Source organism: Zalophus californianus, chromosome 3, assembly GCF_009762305.2.
Source record: "Zalophus californianus isolate mZalCal1 chromosome 3, mZalCal1.pri.v2, whole genome shotgun sequence".
In the NCBI taxonomy this organism is placed as follows: domain Eukaryota; kingdom Metazoa; phylum Chordata; class Mammalia; order Carnivora; family Otariidae; genus Zalophus; species Zalophus californianus.
Genome location: NC_045597.1, coordinates 58,362,171 through 58,384,117, shown reverse-complemented (window position 1 = coordinate 58,384,117; position 21,947 = coordinate 58,362,171). Strand labels below are relative to the sequence as shown.

The following is a 21,947-nucleotide window of genomic DNA, read 5'->3' as shown; positions in this document are numbered from 1 at the left end:
ACTTTTTGGCAAGTCACTTAAACGTTGAACCTGTGTCCTCATTTAAAAACCTGTGTAAAGGCATTCAGCTTACCTCACAGGAACAGCTAGTAACAGTAGTTGTGAAGCATTTTACCAAAACCCACTCAGGTCAACGTTAAGTGTAGTAAAGTGGAAGAAAGTATTGCACTTTATTAAGCCGTGGTGCATTTTACTAAAACCTACCAAGGCCAACAGAAATACAGTGTAATACAAGAAATTATTAAAATTAGTAAAGGGATAGTGCGGTTGTTCCGGAAGACCTTGGTCCCAAGGTAACTCAGGTCACCCCCTCAAGACAAATCACTCATTATTTCAACATTCGTTATTAGAAGGGTACAGGACTTCGGCCCCACAGCAGTGAGGTGAAAAGCAGGGGTAAACCGTGTGAGACGGGATTTGAGCTTCCTGATGGAGGGACCACCACAAGAAAAAGAGACAGGCGGCGGGACACGGACCGTAGAAAAGGTTTCCCACAGCACCACACACTCGCCTCACCCTTCCGAGTCAGGCATCTCCAAATTCTCAAGCCTCTGGGACCCCAGAACCCTGGAGAAGTGGGGGTGTCCCGCAGGGCGGAGATGGGCCCAGAGGGCGAGGCGGGGCGCAGTCCTGGGGTTCGCTCGGAGAAGACGGGGAGTCGGCGGGCAAGGGGCGGGGGCGGCAGTGGGCTGCCGGGCGAGAGGAGGAGGGGCGAGGCTCCGTCGCCGGCCCCCCTCCCCTCGAGTGCGCTCCCCTCCCTTCCCATCCCCAGCCTGGCACCCGAACGCAACCCGCCGAGGCCGGGCGGCTTCAGGGGGAGGCGCCAACTCGTCGCTGCGCCGGGCCCCCGACCGAGCAGTAACGGCGACCCAGAGGGCGGAGCGGATGCGGCTCGGGCCTGCGCTGAGGTAAGGGGACAGGATGGCGTAGGAAGTCAAGAGGGGACGCCGGACTCGAAGCCGGTCACTCTCAAGATTCCCCCGCAACGGGCCATTTCTCCCCGCCCTCTCAGTCCGAACTCCGGGACGCAGCGACGGCTGACGAGCAGCCCCCGGGGGTTTACACCCCCGCCCAGGCCTAGGGCCGAGGCGTCGCCGCGCGTGCGCAAACCCGCCGGCGGGGGCTGGGCGCGCGACTCTGCGATTGTTACCCCCCCCCCCCAGGCCGCGGGCCCTGGCGGCGCTGCGCGTGCGCGAGCCTCCTAGCTGACAGGGTGCGCGGGACGAGGGTCGCGGCTCGCGAGGCTTCGCCGCCTCCCGCACGCGAGGCAGGGCGTCGTTCCGGATTGCGGGGGTGGCGCCTGCCTCAGAGTTTCTCTTTCTCTCCCCATTCGTCGCTCCGCGTAGGCTGCTACTGTTTTCATTTCGGCCGCCTCGACTCGAGGCTGGTGTCCCGAAAACCCACTCACCTAGCTCCCGGCCCCGAACCTGCTCGCTAGCTCAGTATGATGCCTTCAACCTTGGGTCCTGCTGTCGAGGGACAGCACAGAAAGTTTGGCTAAGCTAGGTGAAGCTGCTGTGGAGGGATGGGAGGAATCGCCGTAAACCTTTAAGCAGGAAGGTATTGCTCTGCTCAGCCCCGGAAATAGAAGTTTTCAGATGCTGAAAACTTTCCAAGTGCTCCGCCTTGGCCTGAGTTGGAAGGCGAGTTCAGAGCGAACTTTTTGTTTTTGTCTTTGGGAAGTTACATAAAATGGAGCAGTGCGAGTCCAGGACTGTCACAAAATGCATGTCACGGAGCTGCCTCCTACCGCTCTTGGCGACTTAGCCTTAGAGCTGAATGAACGTGGTAGAGTTCACCAACTGCTTTGGGACAACGACGCTCTTTCCCCCAGACTCAGAACGAGCGTCACTGTTTAATGTTTATTGAGCCGCCTGGCTTCGCACCCTTCTAGTACCAAGTTCAAACTTGGCTTTACATCTTCCTGCACAGTGGTACTTAGTTAAAGTCAGTTTGGTGACTCCTGAGGCTACTTGGAGCGGTTTTTAACAATGTCATTACTGTGCCTTGTAATCTTCTATGATGTGCTGTTACAGACATTTGTGGGCTGGAACAGAAGAAGCACTTACTATCAGAGAATCTGAGTACTCTAACTGAAAGGTAACCTCTATTTCCCAGGGCATTAGGCGGTCAGTATACATATATGTTATTAAGTAGCAGGTAAAGGCAATTGGAATGATACATTCCTGCACACCCCGCTTCCACCATGCTGGCCTCATTGGGCTTGCTGGGCTTACCAAGTGTTCCTCCACCCTAGGGGCTAGGCATTTGCCATTTCCTCTATGCTCAAAGCTCATTTTCCCCCTCCACCCATATATGTATGGCACCTACCTTAATCCAAGGCTCAAAACAATTGCCATCACTTCAGAGAGGTGACTCATGTCACTTAAAATAGCCACTGCTTTCTCTTTCCAACCTCTTACCCTGTTCTCTCTGGCTTTTTAGCACTTATCACTGTCAGATAATACGTATTTATATGTGTATGCTCTATCTCCCGCATATTTAGAGCACAATAGATATTTGTATAAATGAAACTGAAATCTGACACCAGAAATATTTTGTTCTGAATTCTCAGTATGTAGTCACTCATTCATTCAACAAATATTGAGTGATTACTTCCCATCAGGTTCTGTTCAGGTATTTAGGATATGTCAGTGAACAAGATAGACAAAGATCTCTTCCCTCTGGAGCGTACATTCTAGAAGAGAATGATTGCCAGTAAACATATTTGTTTCTCATTTAGAAAATTATAAGAGCTATGAAAAATGAAAAAGAAGAGCAGAGAAAGAGGCCTGAGAGTACAGGTGTGGGTTGCAATGGTTATGGTTATGGTGGGTCTGAAGGATAAACTGAAGGTGATGTTCAAGACAGAGAACTAGGTTTTCAAATTATCTTTCTGGGAGAAAATGTTCCTCGCCCTTCTCCACTATAAATTTGATGGGGGCCCACAGCATGACCATTGTGACAAATAAAACCTTATTTTATAGTATATAGGTAAAACATTTTTTTTCCAAATTGGGTTCAAATTATTCAGAATTTTACAGTTTAACCTAATACATCAAATGAAGAGACTGGGCTCTTAAGTGGAAGAGACTAACCAAATGACTACTACAGATGTGTTGAGGAAAAAGTGTCTATTTTCTGCACGTATTACTGTACTTTGCAATTGCTTCTTAATGTCTCTCTGACTGTGATTAGTGAATTTTTTTTTTTTAAGATTTTATTTATTTGACAGAGAGAGAAAGTACAGGTAGGGGGAGCGGCAGGGAGAGGGAGAGGAAGAAGCAGGCTCAATCCCAGGACCCTGGGATCATGACCTGAGCTGAAGGCAGATGCTTAACCGACTGAGCCGCACCCCTTGAAGTTGTTTTCTAAGAGTGGTCAATTGCTTTTCTTTATTTGAAACTATGTTGAAGGTTCACCTGGTATGATGTCATGTGATAAGGTATTAAATTATTTCTGTTAGAGATTTCTGAATGAACCAGACAAGACTTAGACAAAAGAGGCTGATAGAGAGGAACAGTTTTAGAAAGTAAAGTGTGTCTTTTGGGCCCTTTACTTAAGTAGATTACAAACATTATGTTTAAATATCAAAACTATTAATCTGGTACTATAAATATAAGGTACCTATGGGGGTTTGCCTAAGCCTTTAGGAGTTTGTCATATTTAATTTTGGTTTTATCACTTGGTTAAAGTGAAATTAAAATGCCCCTAAGATGCCACTATTTTTGAGGTTTACTGGAGTTGAATTAGTATAAATCAAAATTGACCAGACAAGAGAGATTTGAGACCAGGAGTGGAATTATCAGGGTAGCAGAATGACATCAAAGACTCCTGTTTGAGGCTGAAAATAGAGGACTACATGGGGATATTTACTTCAAAGGAGCAGATAGTTTGCCTCTCTGGGAGGGATATTTATAGTATCCTTCGGTGGAAGGCAGGTATCCTTCTCACTTTCATTATCCGGAAGGAATATGTGTCAAGTTCACATGGTGATCCCATCTTAACAATATAAGAGTTTTTAGGAAATTTAAGGCATAATAGTTTTTTTTTTTCAACATATATCTTATGTGTGTGTCTTATGTGTCTTCAGGCTTGCTAATCTAACCTGAGCTAGTATCTATTATGTATATCTCTCCTTGGAAGACATTTTGAGGTAACAAGTACCAGTGGATGACAGGTAGTAAGTAAATCATAAATAGTGATCACATTATAATATGTTCTGTATTACATTGAATGTTTATGATACTGAACAAAATGAATCCCAAATGGAAATGAGCCAAGGCTAAGAAAGCCTACCATGCTGAAGGAATGTTTATGTTGTGGGACAAAGATCTTTCACAATTAGGATTTTATTTCATAGGCATGTTAGGATTGTTTTTTTATTGTACTAGATCTATAAGGACCTAAATTTCAAATGGGTTTACAAATTTCTCAAGTACTAACTCATTTTAACTAGCTTAACAACATAAAAACATTCATATAGTTTATGTTGATAATTTTTCATATTTGAAAAAGGTACTTTTGCTGTGTGTGTTTGAAAAGGCTAACTTTGATGAACTCAGTAATCTCTTCAAACTAATACAAGTTTGCTTGGGACTGAAGATCTTCCTCATCTCTCTTGGTGAAATTTGGAAACCTTTTTACGAACATAATTAAAATAGCAATGATGTTTCTGTGTTCTAAGTCAGTTTGATGCTTATTATAAACCTGGCAATATCATTTCCTTTGAGGTTGTACCTTTGTTTTAGTTGTGCTTTTAGTTTTTCAGTTTTGTCCATCCTGTTTATAATTGTACCACATTAGTTAGCAGCTGTGTAGGTATTTTTACTGTTATTTGTAGTAGGCTTATGACCTCTCATTCAAGTAGAGGTAAATTATAGCTATCATCCTTTTTCACAAGTGATAATTGGGATCATGTTTTCTTATATTTTTATCATTCATAACTTACAGATGACATACCATTTAATGGTTCAGCTAGCATATGGTTGGGAATCATCATTACCCCATTGACAGTTACTTGGTCTGGAGTTCATTATAAAAGCATCATCAACTGTATTGCCCAGATCAGAGAATTTGTTAAAAGCATTGAGTTCTATATTGCAAGAAAACTTTTTTATATATTATATTTTTCAAGCATAGTTTTAGAGTTGACCTCATATTATTAAGTTGAATTAATAATGTATATTTATATATAATAATTCATTTTATATAATAATGTAATATGTATAATATATATGATAATATAATAAACAAAATAATATTTATATATTTATATACAATATAATATATATATATATATATATATAAAACACTGGGTTTTCTTTGCAGAAATTACTATTTTTTTTTCACTTCAGGGATTACTTTTGAAGAATGGTTATCAGCATTTAGAAGTTCCTGGTTAATTGCAAAATATCAATTTCTATGGAAAATGCTTTGTTCTCATAGATACAGGGTGTCTAACTTATTAGATCTTAAGGCCCACAAGTGCTGTTGTGTTGGAGTAATGTTGACACAAGCACCTGGGAGGTGGATATCTTTTTGCTCCACATTATTTTGTTTTCTCTTTTATGTAAATTTGCTTTCAGCTTAGTACCTACTACAGGCACCAGATCAACATTTGTTGAATAAATTAGGCAAATGAATGTATGTCCTATAATCAGCTTAACTCTTTATTTGGGTCAGAGGTATTACCAAGTAATATGACACATTATCCTACTAGCAAACACACTGATTAACATTGATTACCAACAATAATATGTAGAGGCTGCTTATTATATATGTTGTGTAGGAAACTGAATTATTTGACCTGTTCTTTGAGAGGATAAAAATTGATATGTTTATCATGTTCAGTTATCAAAAGACTGTCTTCTTATCCACCAGTCTCCAACTGTGTAGCTTTTAAGAGTGTAGGGGAAACTCTTAAAATACAATCTGTAAGATTAAGGAGTTATCTGTTCCAAACAGGGATAATTTGGAAATAAATTGCTGAACTGTACAAGTTTAAGAAAACAGATATAATAGGAAATGTTGAGGGGGGTGGTCAAATGGTGGTGTAGGAAGATCCTGAGCTCACCTCCTCCCACAGACCTACCAAATCTACAGCTATATATGGAAAAATTCCCTCTGAAAAAGACCTGAGAACTAGCTGAATAGCTACTTCACAACACAACAGTGAAAGGGCTACATATGGATGGTTTCACCAAAAACCCAACTGCCAGAGTGGCAACCCACAGTTGGGAAGAATCTCACAAATCTGGAACTTCCTTGATGAATGAGGGGTTTATACTCCACATCAGGTACCCCAACCCCTGGGACCTGCAAGTAGAGATGAGCTCCCCAAACATCTAGCTTTGAAAACCAATGGATCTCACATCTATTGGTAGGCTGTAGAGAACTGAGATACTTCTCTTAAAGGGTGTAGAGAACTGAGATATTTCTCTTAAAGGGCTTGTGTGAAGACTCACTTGCCCTGGGAATCAGCACAAAAGCAGCAGTTTGAAAAGTGCCTAGACTATATGTGAAGAAGATTTGTTTTCTAACCTTAAAGCATCTGCTGGATGCGACAGACCCAGGGGACTGTTGGGACTCTCTCTGGGGACAGAGGTGCTGGTGGGTGCCATTTTTGCACTCTTCCTCTACCATGATACTGTGGGTAGGCATGCTTGTGTTCCTGGGTTCCATAGGACTATAATGAATGGAGAAACAGTTCTTGGTAGGCTGTTACCCTCAGGGCACTGCACAGACAGCAGACTAAAACACATCCCCAGTCTATTTGTGAAAGCCTATTTACTTGTCCTGGCACTTCAGCCCAAGGGGCAGACTTCAGGTCTGCCACACATCTAGAGGCTACAAAGGGAATATAGCCTGGGGGATGCCATCTTTCTGCCTTCCCTCAGCCTCTCTACAAATTGCCAGGACCTCTCAGAAAGGAGCTTATACACTGGTCTGAAGCCCCAGTTTTTGCAACTGTCACCCAGGGGACACTGCAGATTGCCTGGTCTAGAGGTCAACAGCGTCTATGCTTATGGTCTCAAAGTAATAGTCAAAAGATGTTCACCAAACTTGGGAGAAGAATGAATGAATACAGTGAGAACTTCAACAAAGGAATATATAAGAAAGTACCAACTGAAGCCATGGAACTGAAGAATACAATAACTGAACTGAAAAATATTCTTGAGGGTGTTCAACAGCAGACTGGATGCAGCAGAAGAAATGATGGGTGGGTGATCAAGAAGACAGGGCAGTGGAACTCAGAGCAATAAAAAGGAAAAAAAGAATTTAAAAAAAATGAAGCTAGCTTAAGGAATCTATGGGACAACATAAAGTCGAACAACATTAGCATTGTAAGGGTCCCAGAAGGAGAAAAGGGAGAGAAAGGGTTAGAAAATCATACAGAGATTAAACAACATGCTATTGACCAATGGGTCAATCAAAAAAATCAAAGGAGAAATAAAAAAATACCTTGAGACAAAGGAAAATGGAAATATAACTTACAGAATCTATATGATTCAGCAAAAGTAGTTGTAAGAGGGAAGTTTACAGGGATTCAGGTCTACCTAAAGAAATAAGAAAATTCTCAAATAATTTAACTTTATACTTAAAGAAGCTAGAAAAAGAACAAACAAAACCAAAGGTAGTAGAAGGAAGGAATTAACAAAGATCAGAGTGGAAATGAAACAGACTAAAAAGTTAATAGAAAAGATCAACGAAACTAAAAACTAGTTCTTTGAAAAGATAAACAAAATTGACCAACCTTTAGCTACACTCACCAAGGAAAAAAAATAGAGTTCAAATAAAATCAGAAATGAAAGAGCAGTTACATCCAAAAAGCATTGCCAAGACCAATGTCAGAAGGCTTACAGCCTATGTTTTCTTCTAGTTTTATGGTTTCAAGTCTTACATTCTAGTCTTTAATCCATTTTGAGTTGATTTTTGTGTATGCTTAAGGTGAGTAGTCTAGTTTCATTCTTTCGCATGTAGCTATTCAGTTTTCCCAACACTTTATTAAAGAGCCTGTCCTAATTCCCATTGTATATTCTTGAATCCTGTGTTGTAAATTAGTTGAACATATATGCATAGGTTTATTTCTGGACTCTCTATTCTCTTCCATTGATTGAGGTGTCTGCTCTTATACCAATAATCAGTTACAACTGACACCACAAATACAGTGGATCATAAGATACTACTATGTATCTGACTCAAAAATAAGCAAAAATAAACAAGTGGGACTACATCAAACTAAAAAGCAAAGGAAACCATCAACAAAATGAAAAGGCAGCCTACAGAATGGGAGAAAATATTTGCAAATCATATATCCAATAAGGAGTTAATATTCAAAAAATATAAAGAACTCCTACAACTCAATAGCAAATAAACTATTCAATTAAAAATGGGCAGAGGATCTGAATAGACATTTTTCCAAAGGAGACATACAGATGGCCAACAGGCACAGGAAAAGATGCTCAACATCACAAATCCATCAGGGAAATGCAAGTCAAAACCACAATGAGATGTCAGGTCACACCTGTTAGAATAGCTGTTATCAGTATGCCAAGAAATAACAGGTGTTGGCAAGGTTGTGAAGAAAAGGGAACCCTTGTGCATTATTTGTGGGAATGTCAGTTGGTGCAGCCACTATGGAAAACAGAGGTTTCTCAAAAAATTACAATCACATATGATCCAGTAATTCCATCTCTGGGTATTTACTGAAAGGAAATAAAAACAGTAATCTGAAAGGATATATTCACCCCTATGTTAATTGCAGCATTATTTACAATGGGCAACATATAGAAACAACCTAAATGTCCACAGATGGATGGATAAAGAAGGTGTGGTATATATACACAATGGAATACTACTCAGCCATAGAAAAGGATGAGATCTTGCCATTTGTGACAACATGGATGGACCTAGAGGTCACTATGCTAAGTGAAGTAAATGCGAAAAAGGCGACTACTGTATGATTTCACTTATGTGTGGAATCTAAGAAACAAAAAAAACGAAAGTCATGAATATGGAGAATGGAATGGTGGTTGCCAGGAGTGAGGGGGTTGAGGGGGAAGGATGAAACGGGTGAAGGGGCTTGGGAGGTACAGACTTCAAGGTATGAAATGAATAGGTCAAGGAAATGTGGTGTGCTGCATGCTAACTATAGTCAACAGTACTGTAGGTGCATATTTGAATGTTGCCAGGAGAGTAGATCTTGAAAGTTCTCGTCACAGGAAAGAAAAAGAAAAAAAAAAATTTTTAAGATTTTATCTATTTGTCAGAGAGAGAGAGAGAGAGAGCACAAGCACGGGGAGGGGCAGAGGCAGAGGGAGAAGCAGGCTCCCCGCTGAGCAAGGAGCCCAATGCAGGACTCGATCCCAGGACCCTGGGATCATGACCTGAGCCGAAGGCAGATGCTTAACGACTGAGCCCCCCAGGTGCCCTGAAAGAAAAAATTGTAACTTTTTATGGTGTTAGGTGGTCACTAGATTTATTGTGTTAATCATTTCACAGTGTATACAGATGTGGAATCATTACATTATATACCTGAAACTAATGTTGTATGTCAGTTATACCTCAATAAAAAGAAAAATAAAATAATAGAAATATTATCAGCATAGAACCAGTGTGGCTCTGAAAACAAAATCAGATCTTGTTACTTTTCTGCTCAAAACCTTCTTACCTCAGAGCTTTAGTACTGGATAGACTTTGTGTATGGATCATTTTGCTCTAGATGAACTCATAGCTCACTTCATTTTCTTCAAGTCTTTCCTCAAAGATCATATACTCAGGGAGGTTCTCTGACCACCCTGTTTAAAATTGAAAACCCTATCATCAACCTTCAGGATTCCTCATCCTTCTTGTCCTGCTCCATTTTCATTTTTATGGCACCATCACTTTCCAATATACTATATAATGTACCTATTATAATATGATTTTTGGCTTCCCACATTGGCAAGAAACTGGCACAAAGGTAAAAAAAGAAAAAAAGAAATGTCATACAAAAAATTACCTTAGTTGATAAATATTTGCTTTTGAAAATTACTCTTGGAAGAACTCACAACATTGGCCCTGTGATGCAGTTTAGGTCCTCTGAAGACAGAGATCAGTGGCAGAAGTTTCTGCTTTGAAAGGGTATTTATTCTCCCATTTTCTTTTTATGTGCAAGGCAAATGTGAGTACAGTATGATTCTGTAATAACATAGTTTTCTTTTTATTACATTTAAACAGAATGAGGAAATGCATAAGGAACTATTTTGCAAAGCATAGACACTTTAATATGAATGTCGTAAGTCTGAAAACCCAGTAAATTAACAGAGTAAGAATTGCACACGACTGTCTTAAGCTGTGACACCATCACTGTGAAGATCTTCTTGATACAGATGCCAACCTCTGCTCTGGGTCTGTAAGAAACATGGCCCTCCTGTGCAGAAAAGGGGGAAATTTGTAAGCAGTTTTATTTTTTTAATTTTTTTCTTTCTCAAGTTTTTTTTTTTTTTAAGATTTTATTTATTTATTTGACAGAGAGAGAGCACAAGCAGGGGGAGCGGCAGAAGCAGGCTCCCCGCTGAGCAGGGAGCCTGATGCAGGACTTGATCCCAGGACCCTTGGGATCATGACCTGAGCCACAGGCAGACGCTTAACTGACTGAGCCACTCAGATGCACCTCCTTTTCAAGTTTTTGTTTAAATTCCAGTTAGTTATCATACAGTGTAATATTAGTTTCAGGTGTAGAATTTAGTGATTCATCACACATGTAACACCCGGTGCTCATCACAAGTGCCTTCCTTAATATCCAGCACCTATTTAACCACATCCCACCGCCCACCTCCCCTCCAGCAGCTCTCTCTGTTCTGTATAGTTAGGAATCTGTTTTCAGGTTTGCCTCTCCTTTTCTCCCCTCTGTGTTCATCTGTTTTGTTTCTTCAAATCTACATATGCGTGAAATCGTATGGTATTTGTTTTTCTTTGACTGACTTATTTTGCTTAGCATAATACTCTCTAGTTCCATCCACCTCATTGCAAATGGCAAGATTTCATCCTTTTTATGGCTAATATTCCATTGCATATATATACCACCTATTCTTTATTCTATTTGTTATCTTCTTTGGTATTGGTAAAATTTTATGTTTCTGATGACAAAAGAAATTATGGTTTATGAATTGTGATTATCAAGCCTTATTGAATTATTATGTCCATGGTCAAGGCAATATTAATATTAGAATGGATGTATTATGATTCCCAAATTGTGTTTTCTTTAACACTGGGTAACCTTGGGGCACCTGGGTGGCTCAGTTGGTTGAGCGTCTGCCTTTGGCTCAGGTCATGATCCCAGGGGCTTGGGATCCAGCCCCTTGTTGGGCTCCCTGCTCAGAGGGGAGTCTGCCTCCCCCTCTCCCTCTGCCCCTACCCCTGCTTGTGCACTCTCTCTCTCTCAAATAAATAAATAAAATCTTTTAAAAAAATTGGGTAACTTTATTCTCCTGTACTCAGATTAATATAATTTAAGCTTAACATTTTGAAAACTGTCTTGTCAGATGGAAAAGTGAAATCATACCAATTCATTGAAAGAATTACATGGAAAATTTTATCTTTAGCATCGCCTTCATCAAAACTTTCCTAAAAGGGCACCTGCATGGCTCAGTTGGTTGAACGTCTGCCTTTGGCTCAGGTCATGATCCCAGGGTTCTGGGATCAAGTCCCGCATTGGGCTCCTTGCTCAGTGGGGAACCCGCTTCTCCTCTCCCTCTGCCTGCAGCTCTGCCTACTTGTGATCCTTCCCTCTCTCTCTTTCTCTCTCTCTCTCAAATAAATAAAATCTTAAAAAAAAAAACAGTTTCCTATGGAAAAAAATTCCCATCAAAGTCCAGCCATATATATCTATATATACCTATCTATCTATCTATCTATGTCAGTGTCCACAACACATTAAAATAGTATTGCTTTCTGCATGTTTTTAAATTTTACCAAATAGTATTGTTTTTTGCATGTTTTAAACTTTATCAAATTAGATCAAATAACTTATCAAATAGTGTATCGTATGTACCATTCTGTGACTTAGTGATTTTTGGCAAAAATTATTTTGGAGATTTATCTGCGTTGATTCTGCATAATTTATTTTAATTGCTGTACGGTATGCACATACCACAGTTTATAGATTCTGTTGATGAATCCTGTTGATCAATTCTGTTTGCCATTTCTAGTTTTCTGCCATTGCAAACAATTGCATATATGCTCTAGAGTTCGTCTAGGCCAGCATTGTCCAAGCTATAAGGCATGACTTATTAGTGATCTTGAAATTATTTTGTGGGTTGAGACCAACATTTTCTTTTAAAAATGAAATAGGAAAGGATAAAATAGGATAGAGTAGGGGGAGAATAGAATAGAGTAAGATAGAAAAAATAGAAAAGAAGATATCCCTAAGTACCTCATATGATAAGGGTAAGAATTATGTTGTGAGACTTTGTTTCAGGTACATATATGTATCAAAAAAAGATTGAATGAAAGACACTGCTCTGACCTAAATATTGTTGAGTTGCTCTTTAAAGTGAGTATACCAGTTTATGTTTCTTATAGCAGTATGAGTGTGCTATTTGATCTACATCCTCACTAACACAAGGAATTGTCCCCCTTTAATTTTGCAGAGGTGATGGGTGAGATCTATCTCACTGTGATTGCATTTCCATGGTGAATTTGAGCATCTTTTAATATGTTTATTAATTGTTTCTGTGAATTGCCTTGTCTTTTGTCCATTTCTAAATTGGATTTTTTTTTCTTACTGATTTTTAGGTATTCTTTATCAATTCTGGATGCAAATCCTTTGCAAGCCATCAGTTATATATGTTGAAAATACCTTCTCCCATTCTGTGGCATGTGTTTTCCTTTGTTGACTTCATCTTTTAGTATGCCATATTTTTAAAAAAGTTTTAATGTAGTAAACTTTCTTTGTGGTTTATGCTTTTGTGTCTTATTTAAGAAATCTTTCGGGGCGCCTGGGTGGCTCAGTTGATTAAGCGACTGCCTTTGGCTCAGGTCATGATCCTGGAGTCCCTGGATCGAGCCCCGCATCGGGCTCCCTGCAGGGCGGGAAGGCTGCTTCTCCCTCTCCCACTCCCCCTGCTTGTGTTCCCTCTCTCTCTCTCTGTCAATTAAATAAATAAAATCTTTAAAAAAAAAAAAAAAGAAATCTTTCCCTGCCCTAAGAGTCGCAAAGATGTTTTCTATACTTTCTTCCAAAAGTTTTAAAGTTTTACTTTTTTCACATTCCAGATGGCTTTCCTTGCGTTTTCCTTGTGTTGACATACTACAAATTAAACTTTTTTTAGTCTGTGTTTTTTCTCATATGTTACAGTGTCCAAATTGTTGAAGCATGGTCTCAAAACTTATAAATGTAATATCTAAAGGTTATATTTTACAATATTAACTTTTTAATAATTGAGCACTTCTACTGCTGACTTTTTAATAATAGAGCTAATACAATTTTTGAACTATATACTTCTCAGATAAATAATGGCTTGTTAAAGTTGCCAGATGGTATATTCTTCGTCTTCTCTGTTTTTCTCTAATAGAATTTATGTATTTATGTTTTTCAGTCACATTAACTTTATCCTAGAAGACAATCTTACAAGAATCTAGAAGGAACAGGATTAAAGATGACTGAACACAGGGCTCCAGAAATTTAAAACAGTCAGGTACAAAATTTTTGGATGAAACATTCCCAACCAGGCAGTACATAATAAAACTGGAACATGCACAGGAAAACTTAAATATCCCTGCAATACAGGGAAGGGTCCAGGAAAGGAGTTTTGAAATCGTCCTGGGTTCAGATACTGGCTCTAACCCTGACTGGTTGGTGATGATTGGTCAAGTTTTGGAAACATGTCCATAAAATGGAGGCAATGATTGTGTCTGTTTCTTTTGGCTATTATAAAGTTTAATAATATAAGGAACTTAATATCTGGTACAGGGTAACTGTTTATTTTAACTCTTATTATTGTTGCTACTGTTATTTAGAATTCATGGATGTGGTATTCTGTATGTATATTGTGGATTTTTAAGAAGTACAAACTGAGGGTTCTAGAGGGGAGGGGGGTGGGGGGATGGGTTAGCCCAGTGATGGGTATTAAAGAGGGCACATACTGAATGGAGCACTGAGTGTTATACACAAACAATGAATCATGGAACACTACATCAAAATTTAATGATGTAAAGGTGATTAATATAAGATAATAAAAAAAAAGAAGTATATATTGATATACTACTATAACACTGATAATAGTAATAACCTGGTCAGGGGCACCTGGGTGGCTCAGTCAGTTAAACATCTGACTCTTGATTTTGGCTCAGGTTATGATCTCAAGTTTGTAAGATCAAGCCCCTCATTGGGCTCCGTGCTCAGCACACACAGTCTGCTTAAGATTCTCTCCCTCTCCCTTTGCCCCTCCTACCCTCCCCCTGCTCACACACTCTCTCTCAAAATAATAATAATAATAGTGAAATCATGTAGATAACAGGAGAAGATAATTATAATCCTTACATATATTCCATAAACTGTATTCCTCAAGCAGTGCAAATTGGAGAAGCTAGTTTTCTCTATTATGTTTGATGACATTGAAATAATGTTAGAAAAAAAAAATCCAACTACCTTCCATAATGCTAGAGAATTCAACAATTTTTTTCATGGTACTGTACAATAGTAATTATTCTTGAATAATTTTTAAATCTTCAACAACATTCTGACCAATAAAAATGAAATTATACTAATCTTATGTTTAGTCTTAATTGAATTTTATAAATGTTATTTCTTGAAATATGGTAATTTCAATATGCCATTCATGCAATTATGTCTTAACTTGATTAGTCAAATAGAATGGCCTATGTTCCACCCTTCTAATTTTTACAGAGTTACTGTACTTGAAATTGATCAAAGACACCAAAAAGCTATTTATTTTCTTCCTTAAAAAAACCAGGATTAAAAAAAAAATGAGGCTATTCAGCTGATTAAAAAAAAAAAATCTCTGTTAACTGATAAGGAGTGATTTCCAGGAGATATTGTTAAATGGGGAAAAAAAAAAGCAGATTGCCAGAGTATATAAAGTATGCTATTTTTTGTATAAGGAGGAATTGGGAAATGAAAACATAAACACGTATCTGCTTATTTTTGCAAGAAGAAACAGGAAGAATAAACCAGAAACCAGTAAAATTGGTTACCTACAATGGTAGAGGGATGGGATGGGGAACAACCCAGGATTGCTGTTCTAGGATCTCAGTGTATGAGCAGGATTTCCCTTCTCCTAGGAACAAAAGTGGCTTCCATTACAACCAGGGGCAGTTACATTTCCTCTTTGGTCCCTTTTACTCCTCTTATTTATTTCCCTTTTTTTTCTTGCCTTTGACTTCCCTTCCTCTAATTTTTTTCCTCTCCTCTTCTTTCTCTTTTCCCTTTCCCCTCTTTTTATTTTTTGTTCTAGTAAACCTGGGGTAAATGTGGAAAATGTTCCAGTTAGGATGAAACAAAAGGAAAAGAACCTCGATGCAGGCACTCTCCAATATACAAAAAGCTGTATTCAAAGAATGCTTTCAACTGATATATATATAGTCTTGTGTTCTTCTCTGAGCCGTGTCCTGCGGTGGTTATAGCAGTGAACGAGTCATGGTTGCCTCTCTTAAACAGCTTGCAAATTAATAGAGAAGACAGATCACGTAGGAATAAGTGTCACATGAAATTATCTTTCCATATTGGCAACTAGATCAAGTTTTGAAAGTTTATAAGTGAGAAAAGTCTGTTTCTTTTAAAAACGAGTATCTTTTCCAAACATTAGAAATAATGATTTTGGGGGCGCCTGGGTGGCTCAGTTGGTTAATTAACCGACTCTTGATTCTGGCTCAGATCATGATCTTAGGGGGATGAGATTGAGCCCTGCCTCAGGCTCCACACTCAGCGTGCAGTCTGGTTTTGAGATTCTGTCCCTCTCCCTCTTCCCTTCCCCCTGCTCACACTCTCTAAATAAATAATTAATTAAAAAAAAGAAATAATGATTTGTATCAATTGCCATAGTTTGAGCTATAATTATTCTGAATATGTGATTATTCCTTGTATTCTGAGAGACCTTTTTATAGCTGAGGAGAACAAAATTTTACCAGTATCCTCAGGGGCATATAAAACATTGATAAGGAACACTGTTAAGACTTGACCTTATTTTGATTATTGTTTTTATCTATTATAAGGTTCTAACTGCTTGTAGATAATAGCAGATAAAATGTTCTGATGTTAGCCCTTGAAATGTGGATTGTATTTGAGTAAATAGAACTCAAACTAATAAATCAGAAATATCAACATTATTAAATATAATTTCATTCAATTGCTTTTGGGAGGAGAGAGAATATTTATTTATATTTATTTTTAGTGATGAGATAGTTAACTGTGTAATGATTGAACCACAGTGCAGACCTGCCCTGCGAGAAATATTAAAGGGGGTCCTTTGATTGAAGCGGGAGCGCATGCTGCATATCTTTTGATAGAGTTGCTTCTGCTGTTAGTTTTATGTGGTAGAAAGTAGTCATTGTGGAGATGGTTAATTAAGGGGAGAACACTGAGTACCGTTGGTGCATACTTGGTGGCTGTTGTTGCAGGTTTGTTGCTAAGGTCTAGGATAAACAAAGCCATATTCATTCTTCATCCTTTCATTTTTTCATTCATTCCTCCTTTTTTTTTCCCCCCAGCTTAGCAAGTCATATACTCTTCAGTGGAGCTGAGAACTGCTAAGTCTGCTCTTCACAGTGATTTGGAACTTTCCAATCCCAGGGAAAATTTGACCAAGGTCTAAAATTTATTTTTTCTTACCTTTAGTAGGTCAACTGTAAAATGAAAATTTCTACTTATTTCCTTACAGATTTAAGAGTCTTCCTTTATCCTGGGATGACTTTTCCAGACCTTTGCAGGAGGAGTCCCATAAGAGACCATATGATAGTTCCAGAACAGTTAAAATACCTTTTGGGTTTTATAGCTATTAACTCTCATGCCCAGACCTTAATTCCCTTATCTTCCCTTCACCATATTTGAGCTTAGCTTATTTTCTCTGTTCATTGGAAGTAAAATCATTTTAACCTGCCTAGTTTCATTAGACATATGGGATCCTGATTTTACCACATACTTTTTCCTTAGGGGACTGCACAGGACTGAGTCCATATGGAAGAAGAGCTTTCCCTTTCCTATGGAGAAAGTGGCAAGGTTAGAAAAAAAATCATGCCTTTGGGGCATGTATTTTCTGTTGCATGAAATATGTATCAAACATCTACTGGTCACCCAACAGGAAGATCAGTGAGATAGTATCTGTCTTTGAGGGGCTTACAATGTAGTGCCTCAGATGCAAACATAATTATTGTGGGTATAGAGAATGCTAAAGGGGCCAGCAGAAGGCTGTGGTATTATTTGAGGGGTAAAGCAGGGTTCCCAGAGATGGTGCTGTTGGAGCTGGATGAGGTGTACAGACCATCCCTACTTTCACAGATAATACCGTCCTGCAGAAGGGTCTGAGTTGATCAATGTTTACTTCATTCCCAGAGATTTAACAAAATTATAAAATACCTAATCTTAGATGACATATTCTTAATTCATCATTGATATTCTTTAACTTATTCCTTTTCCATCACAGCTCAACAATACAGTCAACCAGCTTAAGTCCAATGTGTCCAACTGTGTTAAAAGTTTCACATCTTTCAGCATGCACATTGATTTCCATCTTGTGTTAATTTTATTAAATTGACACACTATCTGTTCTTCACTACTAAGAGCTTAATATTAACTGCCACTATTAATTTTCATTTTTCTGTTTTCTGCTGTTTTTAAATAAAGTATGGTAAAAGCACAATAAAAGATGTAAATAATTATATGATCAAAGCACAATAAAAGATGTAAATAATTATACAAAGCCAGCATAGTGTACAAAGATGCAAAACTTCTGAAACCAAACCATAGTATTACCATGTGAGCCCTTATAGGAAAATACAAAAGTAGCTTATAAAAGTAGTACATAGAACTTAAGAATCTTCTAAAATGTTAATAGAAAAATTCCTAATTTTTCCCGGAAGGAACAGATTTTGTAAAATAAAAGAAATAGACTAACAGAATTAGCGATGAAATTACTATTAGATATAAAGCGTTACATTGCCAGGAAGTCCTGCAAAGGCAAGGTGTTAGTGGGTTTCTTTAAATAATTTTTTTTTGTTAGTCATGCCCAACAGGTAATTTTGGTTCTATTTCTGTGTGCTGTATTTTAAACTTAATTGTGACAACTTAGTTGTCTAGAGTTAAGTGAAGTATCATAATCTGTTCAATTCTTCCTTTGGCTGGAGAGACGGTTATATAGGTAGGACATACTCAAAGGAGTAATAAAATGCATCTTGGTCTCTAATTTTATGGAGCTGTGTTTCCTTAATTATATTTTCCTTGAGCTAATATTAAAATTTCACCACTTTGCATTTCCCAAACAGATGCCAGTGAAAGATGAGGGAGGGGGTGCTGGATGGAAAGGAAAGGAAAGCCGGCCAGGAATAGTTACTGCCTATATCGTAGGCGTACGTGCAGGAAGGAGGGTTACCTGGGCCAAATTAGGACTGAATTCTAGGGACACGATCTTGATGACTTCTTGTGTTTACTGTCAAGCTCTCACTCCCTGGTAGTGCTTTTCCCCCATGCAGATGTTTCTGTTGCCCGCCCTTGGCTCTTGCTCAGCTGGTCCCTTACATAACAGTTGGGCACAAAGGTGGTTGGGCTCCTTCTGCAGAGTTGCTCTCATGCAAGGTGGATGCTTCACCTACAGGTGCTCTGTGTGAATCCTATGCTATGTGCACTCCTGTTATATATACAAATTATACATATACGTACAGTATATGTACATGTTCAGGATATATACAATGTGCCCAGCTACACTCACTCATGAGTGCACTGCAGAGAAACATTTTTCTTCTGAGAGCAAAGATGCTACAATTCCTTGAGACTGATATGAAATATTTACCTCAGAAAAGTGTAAATGTGTGCCTTTCATAAATTAAGTCATAAGTTCCTCCATGAGATAACTCTCCCACAAGACTTAGAAAAGAAGAATTTTTGATGATTCACCTCCAGGAGCCAGCCTTCTGACAGACATTTAAAAGCAGCGTAGTCACACCTCCCTTGTAATATTGTAATATATACAATATATACAATAACCTCCCAGGTTATATTGTAAGTATTTGCTTTTTATTAAATTGTGAGCTCCTTGAAGGGAGTGATCATGTTTCATTTTTATACCTTTAGTATCTGGCCCTCAATACATGATACTGTCACACCTGATGTTCTTTTGACTTGTGACATCCTTATCAGATGTATGAATTCAGGTAACACTTCAACACACACACACACACACACACACACACACACACACACACACGCTAGAATCCCAGTGGTTAGTAGAGTCCTGGGGTGGGTACTAGAGGTTTGGTACAGGTGAGCCAGGAAGAAAGTTCAGAACTAATGATTTGTAGACAGGTGTTTAAGAGCTTGTTGGATTTACAACCTGATTCTAGGCATCTAAGAAACCACTTGATTTTTGTAGCAGGGCAGGTTGAAATCCAAAAATCTGCTTGAAAGGAAAAAAATGAGATAGGAGTGCTTATTTTCTCTTGGTATATTGCTGTCCGTCCTGTTCATGGAAGGTAACCCACAGTGTGTATTACTGCCCTGTTCGTCAAGGACTGGATGAGAACAGTAAAAGCCCTGCAATTGTAAATTAGATCTACCAGTGGTATAACTTTTTATGTGAACTTTTTTTCTCTGCAACATGTGATGTGTAGAAAGCAATCTTTAGACACAAGTGATCTTGGAGGATTACTTAGTCTTTCTGTGCCTCAATTTCCTTGTATTTAAAATGAGGATAGCAATATCTATGCCCTACAGTTGTGAAGATTAGAAATAATATGTAAGAATTCTTTTAACTAGCACATTAGCTCATCTATAAATATTTGATGCCACATCCCAAACGTTGTTCTTTTTGAAATTTATAGACTTAAATAGGAAAAAAAATTAAAATGCAGACCCCAGAGAAGATAAGATTCCTTCAGGATATAAGGAGGTGTGTAATTTACAGTAGAAGCTTAGACTAAAAGCTAACATAACAAGAGATTCTGCCCTTAGCTCTGTAGTGGCCTTGAGTGTTGCCCCAAAGATAACAGAGGACTTCGTTCTCCAGACGGGGTCCTAGAACTTGAGTGGCATGCTGAGGGACAGTGACTGGCTTTGGCGTCAGGGGAGCTCATCCTGGTTCAGGCGCTGACATTAACTCAGGATGATGCTGTGAGCAGTTACAAGCTGCCTACCCTCTGTATAACTTTCTTAGGGCTGCCTTTAAAAAGTACCACAAACTGTGTGGCTTAAAGCAATAGAAATTTTTTCTTTTATAGTTCTGGAGACTAGAAGTCTGAAAGTAAGGTGTTAGCAGGGTCATGCCTTCTGAAGGCTCTAGGGAAGAAGCTTTCCTTTCTTCTTCCCAACTTCTGGAGGCTCCTGTCAGTCCTTGGTGTTCATGGCCCTGGAGTTGGGTTGCTCTAGTCTCTGCCTCCATGACCACATGGGCTCCTTCGCATGGTGTGTTGCTTAATTTGATGTGTCAGCTTGAGTGGGCCACACTGGTGCCAGATTACACACTGCTTCTGGGTGTGTCTGTGAGGGTGTCTCCAGATGAGAAGAGCTTTTGATTTGGGGAACTCAGTAAATGGTTTGCCCTCCCCAGTGTGGGTGGGCATCATCCAAGCTGTTAAGGAACTGAATAGAACAAAAGGTGGAGGAAGGAGGAATTCATCCCTTTTTTTCCTGTTTCACTGATTGATCGGGGTCATTTCACTTCATCTTTTCCTGCCCTCAGACTGCAATGTACATCACTGTCTCCCCTGGTCCTCAGGCCTTTGGACTCACTACATTATGCTACCAGCTCTCCTGGGTCTCCAGCTTGCAGATGCAGATCATGGGACTTCTGAGTCTCCATCATCTTGTGAGCCAAGTCATCATAATGTGTGTGTGTGTGTGTGTGTGTGTGTGTACACACATACAGTTACCTGACTCCCAAAGTGGTGGGACAAATATGCTTTCAGGTCTGTAGAAAATAAGTAGGTAGTCCAATCAGCTTTCTACCAGGACTCTTTCCTGGTAAGGTTGACTTAATAGCTGATGGGAAAGATAGGCCTTAGAAAATCCTTTGCTCCTTTAAATTAAACAGGAGTATGGTGATTAAGAGAAAGAGCCAGACATGCCATTTGAAGGACACGTTGGCTGTTTATGCATCTTATTATAATCCTCAAATTTTTGAAAGCTGGAAAGCATGTATGAAAAATGTTTCCAGTATAGCAAATAAATAAAAGCTCTCTTTAAAACAGCTTTACAGTGTCCACATTGCTTGCTCTTATGGGAGCACAGGTGCTTATGATCTTAATGTTCACTGTTACAGGTTTAAATGTGTTCCCCCAACCCCGATTTATATGTTGAAATCCTAACCCCCAAAGTTTGGGTTATTAGAAGGGGGGGACTTTGGGAAGTGATTAAGTCATGAGGGTGGAACCCTAATGAATGGGATCAGTGCTTTATAAAAGGGTCTCCGGAGAGATCCCTAGCCCCTCCCCCACCATGAGGACATGGTAAGAAGGCAATGGCTATGAAGCAGGAAGGGGACCCTCATCAGAACATGAGCACATTGGTGCTTTGATCTTGGATTCCCAGTCTGCAGAACTGTGAGAAGTAAATTTTTGCTGTTTATAAGCCACCCAGTCTGGCATCTGTTAGAGTAGCCCAAATGCACTAAGATGCCCCAGTACCTCAGAAGGTGACCTTATTTGGAAATGGGGTCATTGCAGATGTGATTAGTTAAGATGAGGTTATTACGGTGAGTTCTAATCCAGTATGATTGGTGTCCTTATGAAAAGGGGCA

At 39.2% G+C, this 21,947-nt stretch overlaps 1 protein-coding gene across 21 annotated transcripts in view; it reads left to right on the top strand.

Moving 5' to 3' along the window:
* Positions 1 to 405: 405 nt before the first annotated feature.
* RCBTB2 (RCC1 and BTB domain containing protein 2) overlaps positions 406 to 21,947 on the top strand; it is a 44,589-nt gene continuing 23,047 nt past the window's right edge. For 3 of the 21 annotated variants that reach the window (XM_027589337.2, XM_027589331.2, XM_027589327.2), the window contains exons 1-4: positions 773 to 908; positions 13,584 to 13,682; positions 16,714 to 16,811; positions 17,156 to 17,221. In XM_027589337.2, the coding sequence (XP_027445138.1) occupies positions 17,180 to 17,221 (42 nt within the window). In that variant the 5' untranslated portion in view covers positions 773 to 908; positions 13,584 to 13,682; positions 16,714 to 16,811; positions 17,156 to 17,179. Of the gene's footprint in view, positions 909 to 13,583; positions 13,683 to 16,713; positions 16,812 to 17,155; positions 17,222 to 20,891; positions 21,018 to 21,947 lie in introns of those variants that run through there. The other 18 variants (XM_027589342.2, XM_027589336.2, XM_027589333.2 and 15 more) reach the window with 14 other exon arrangements.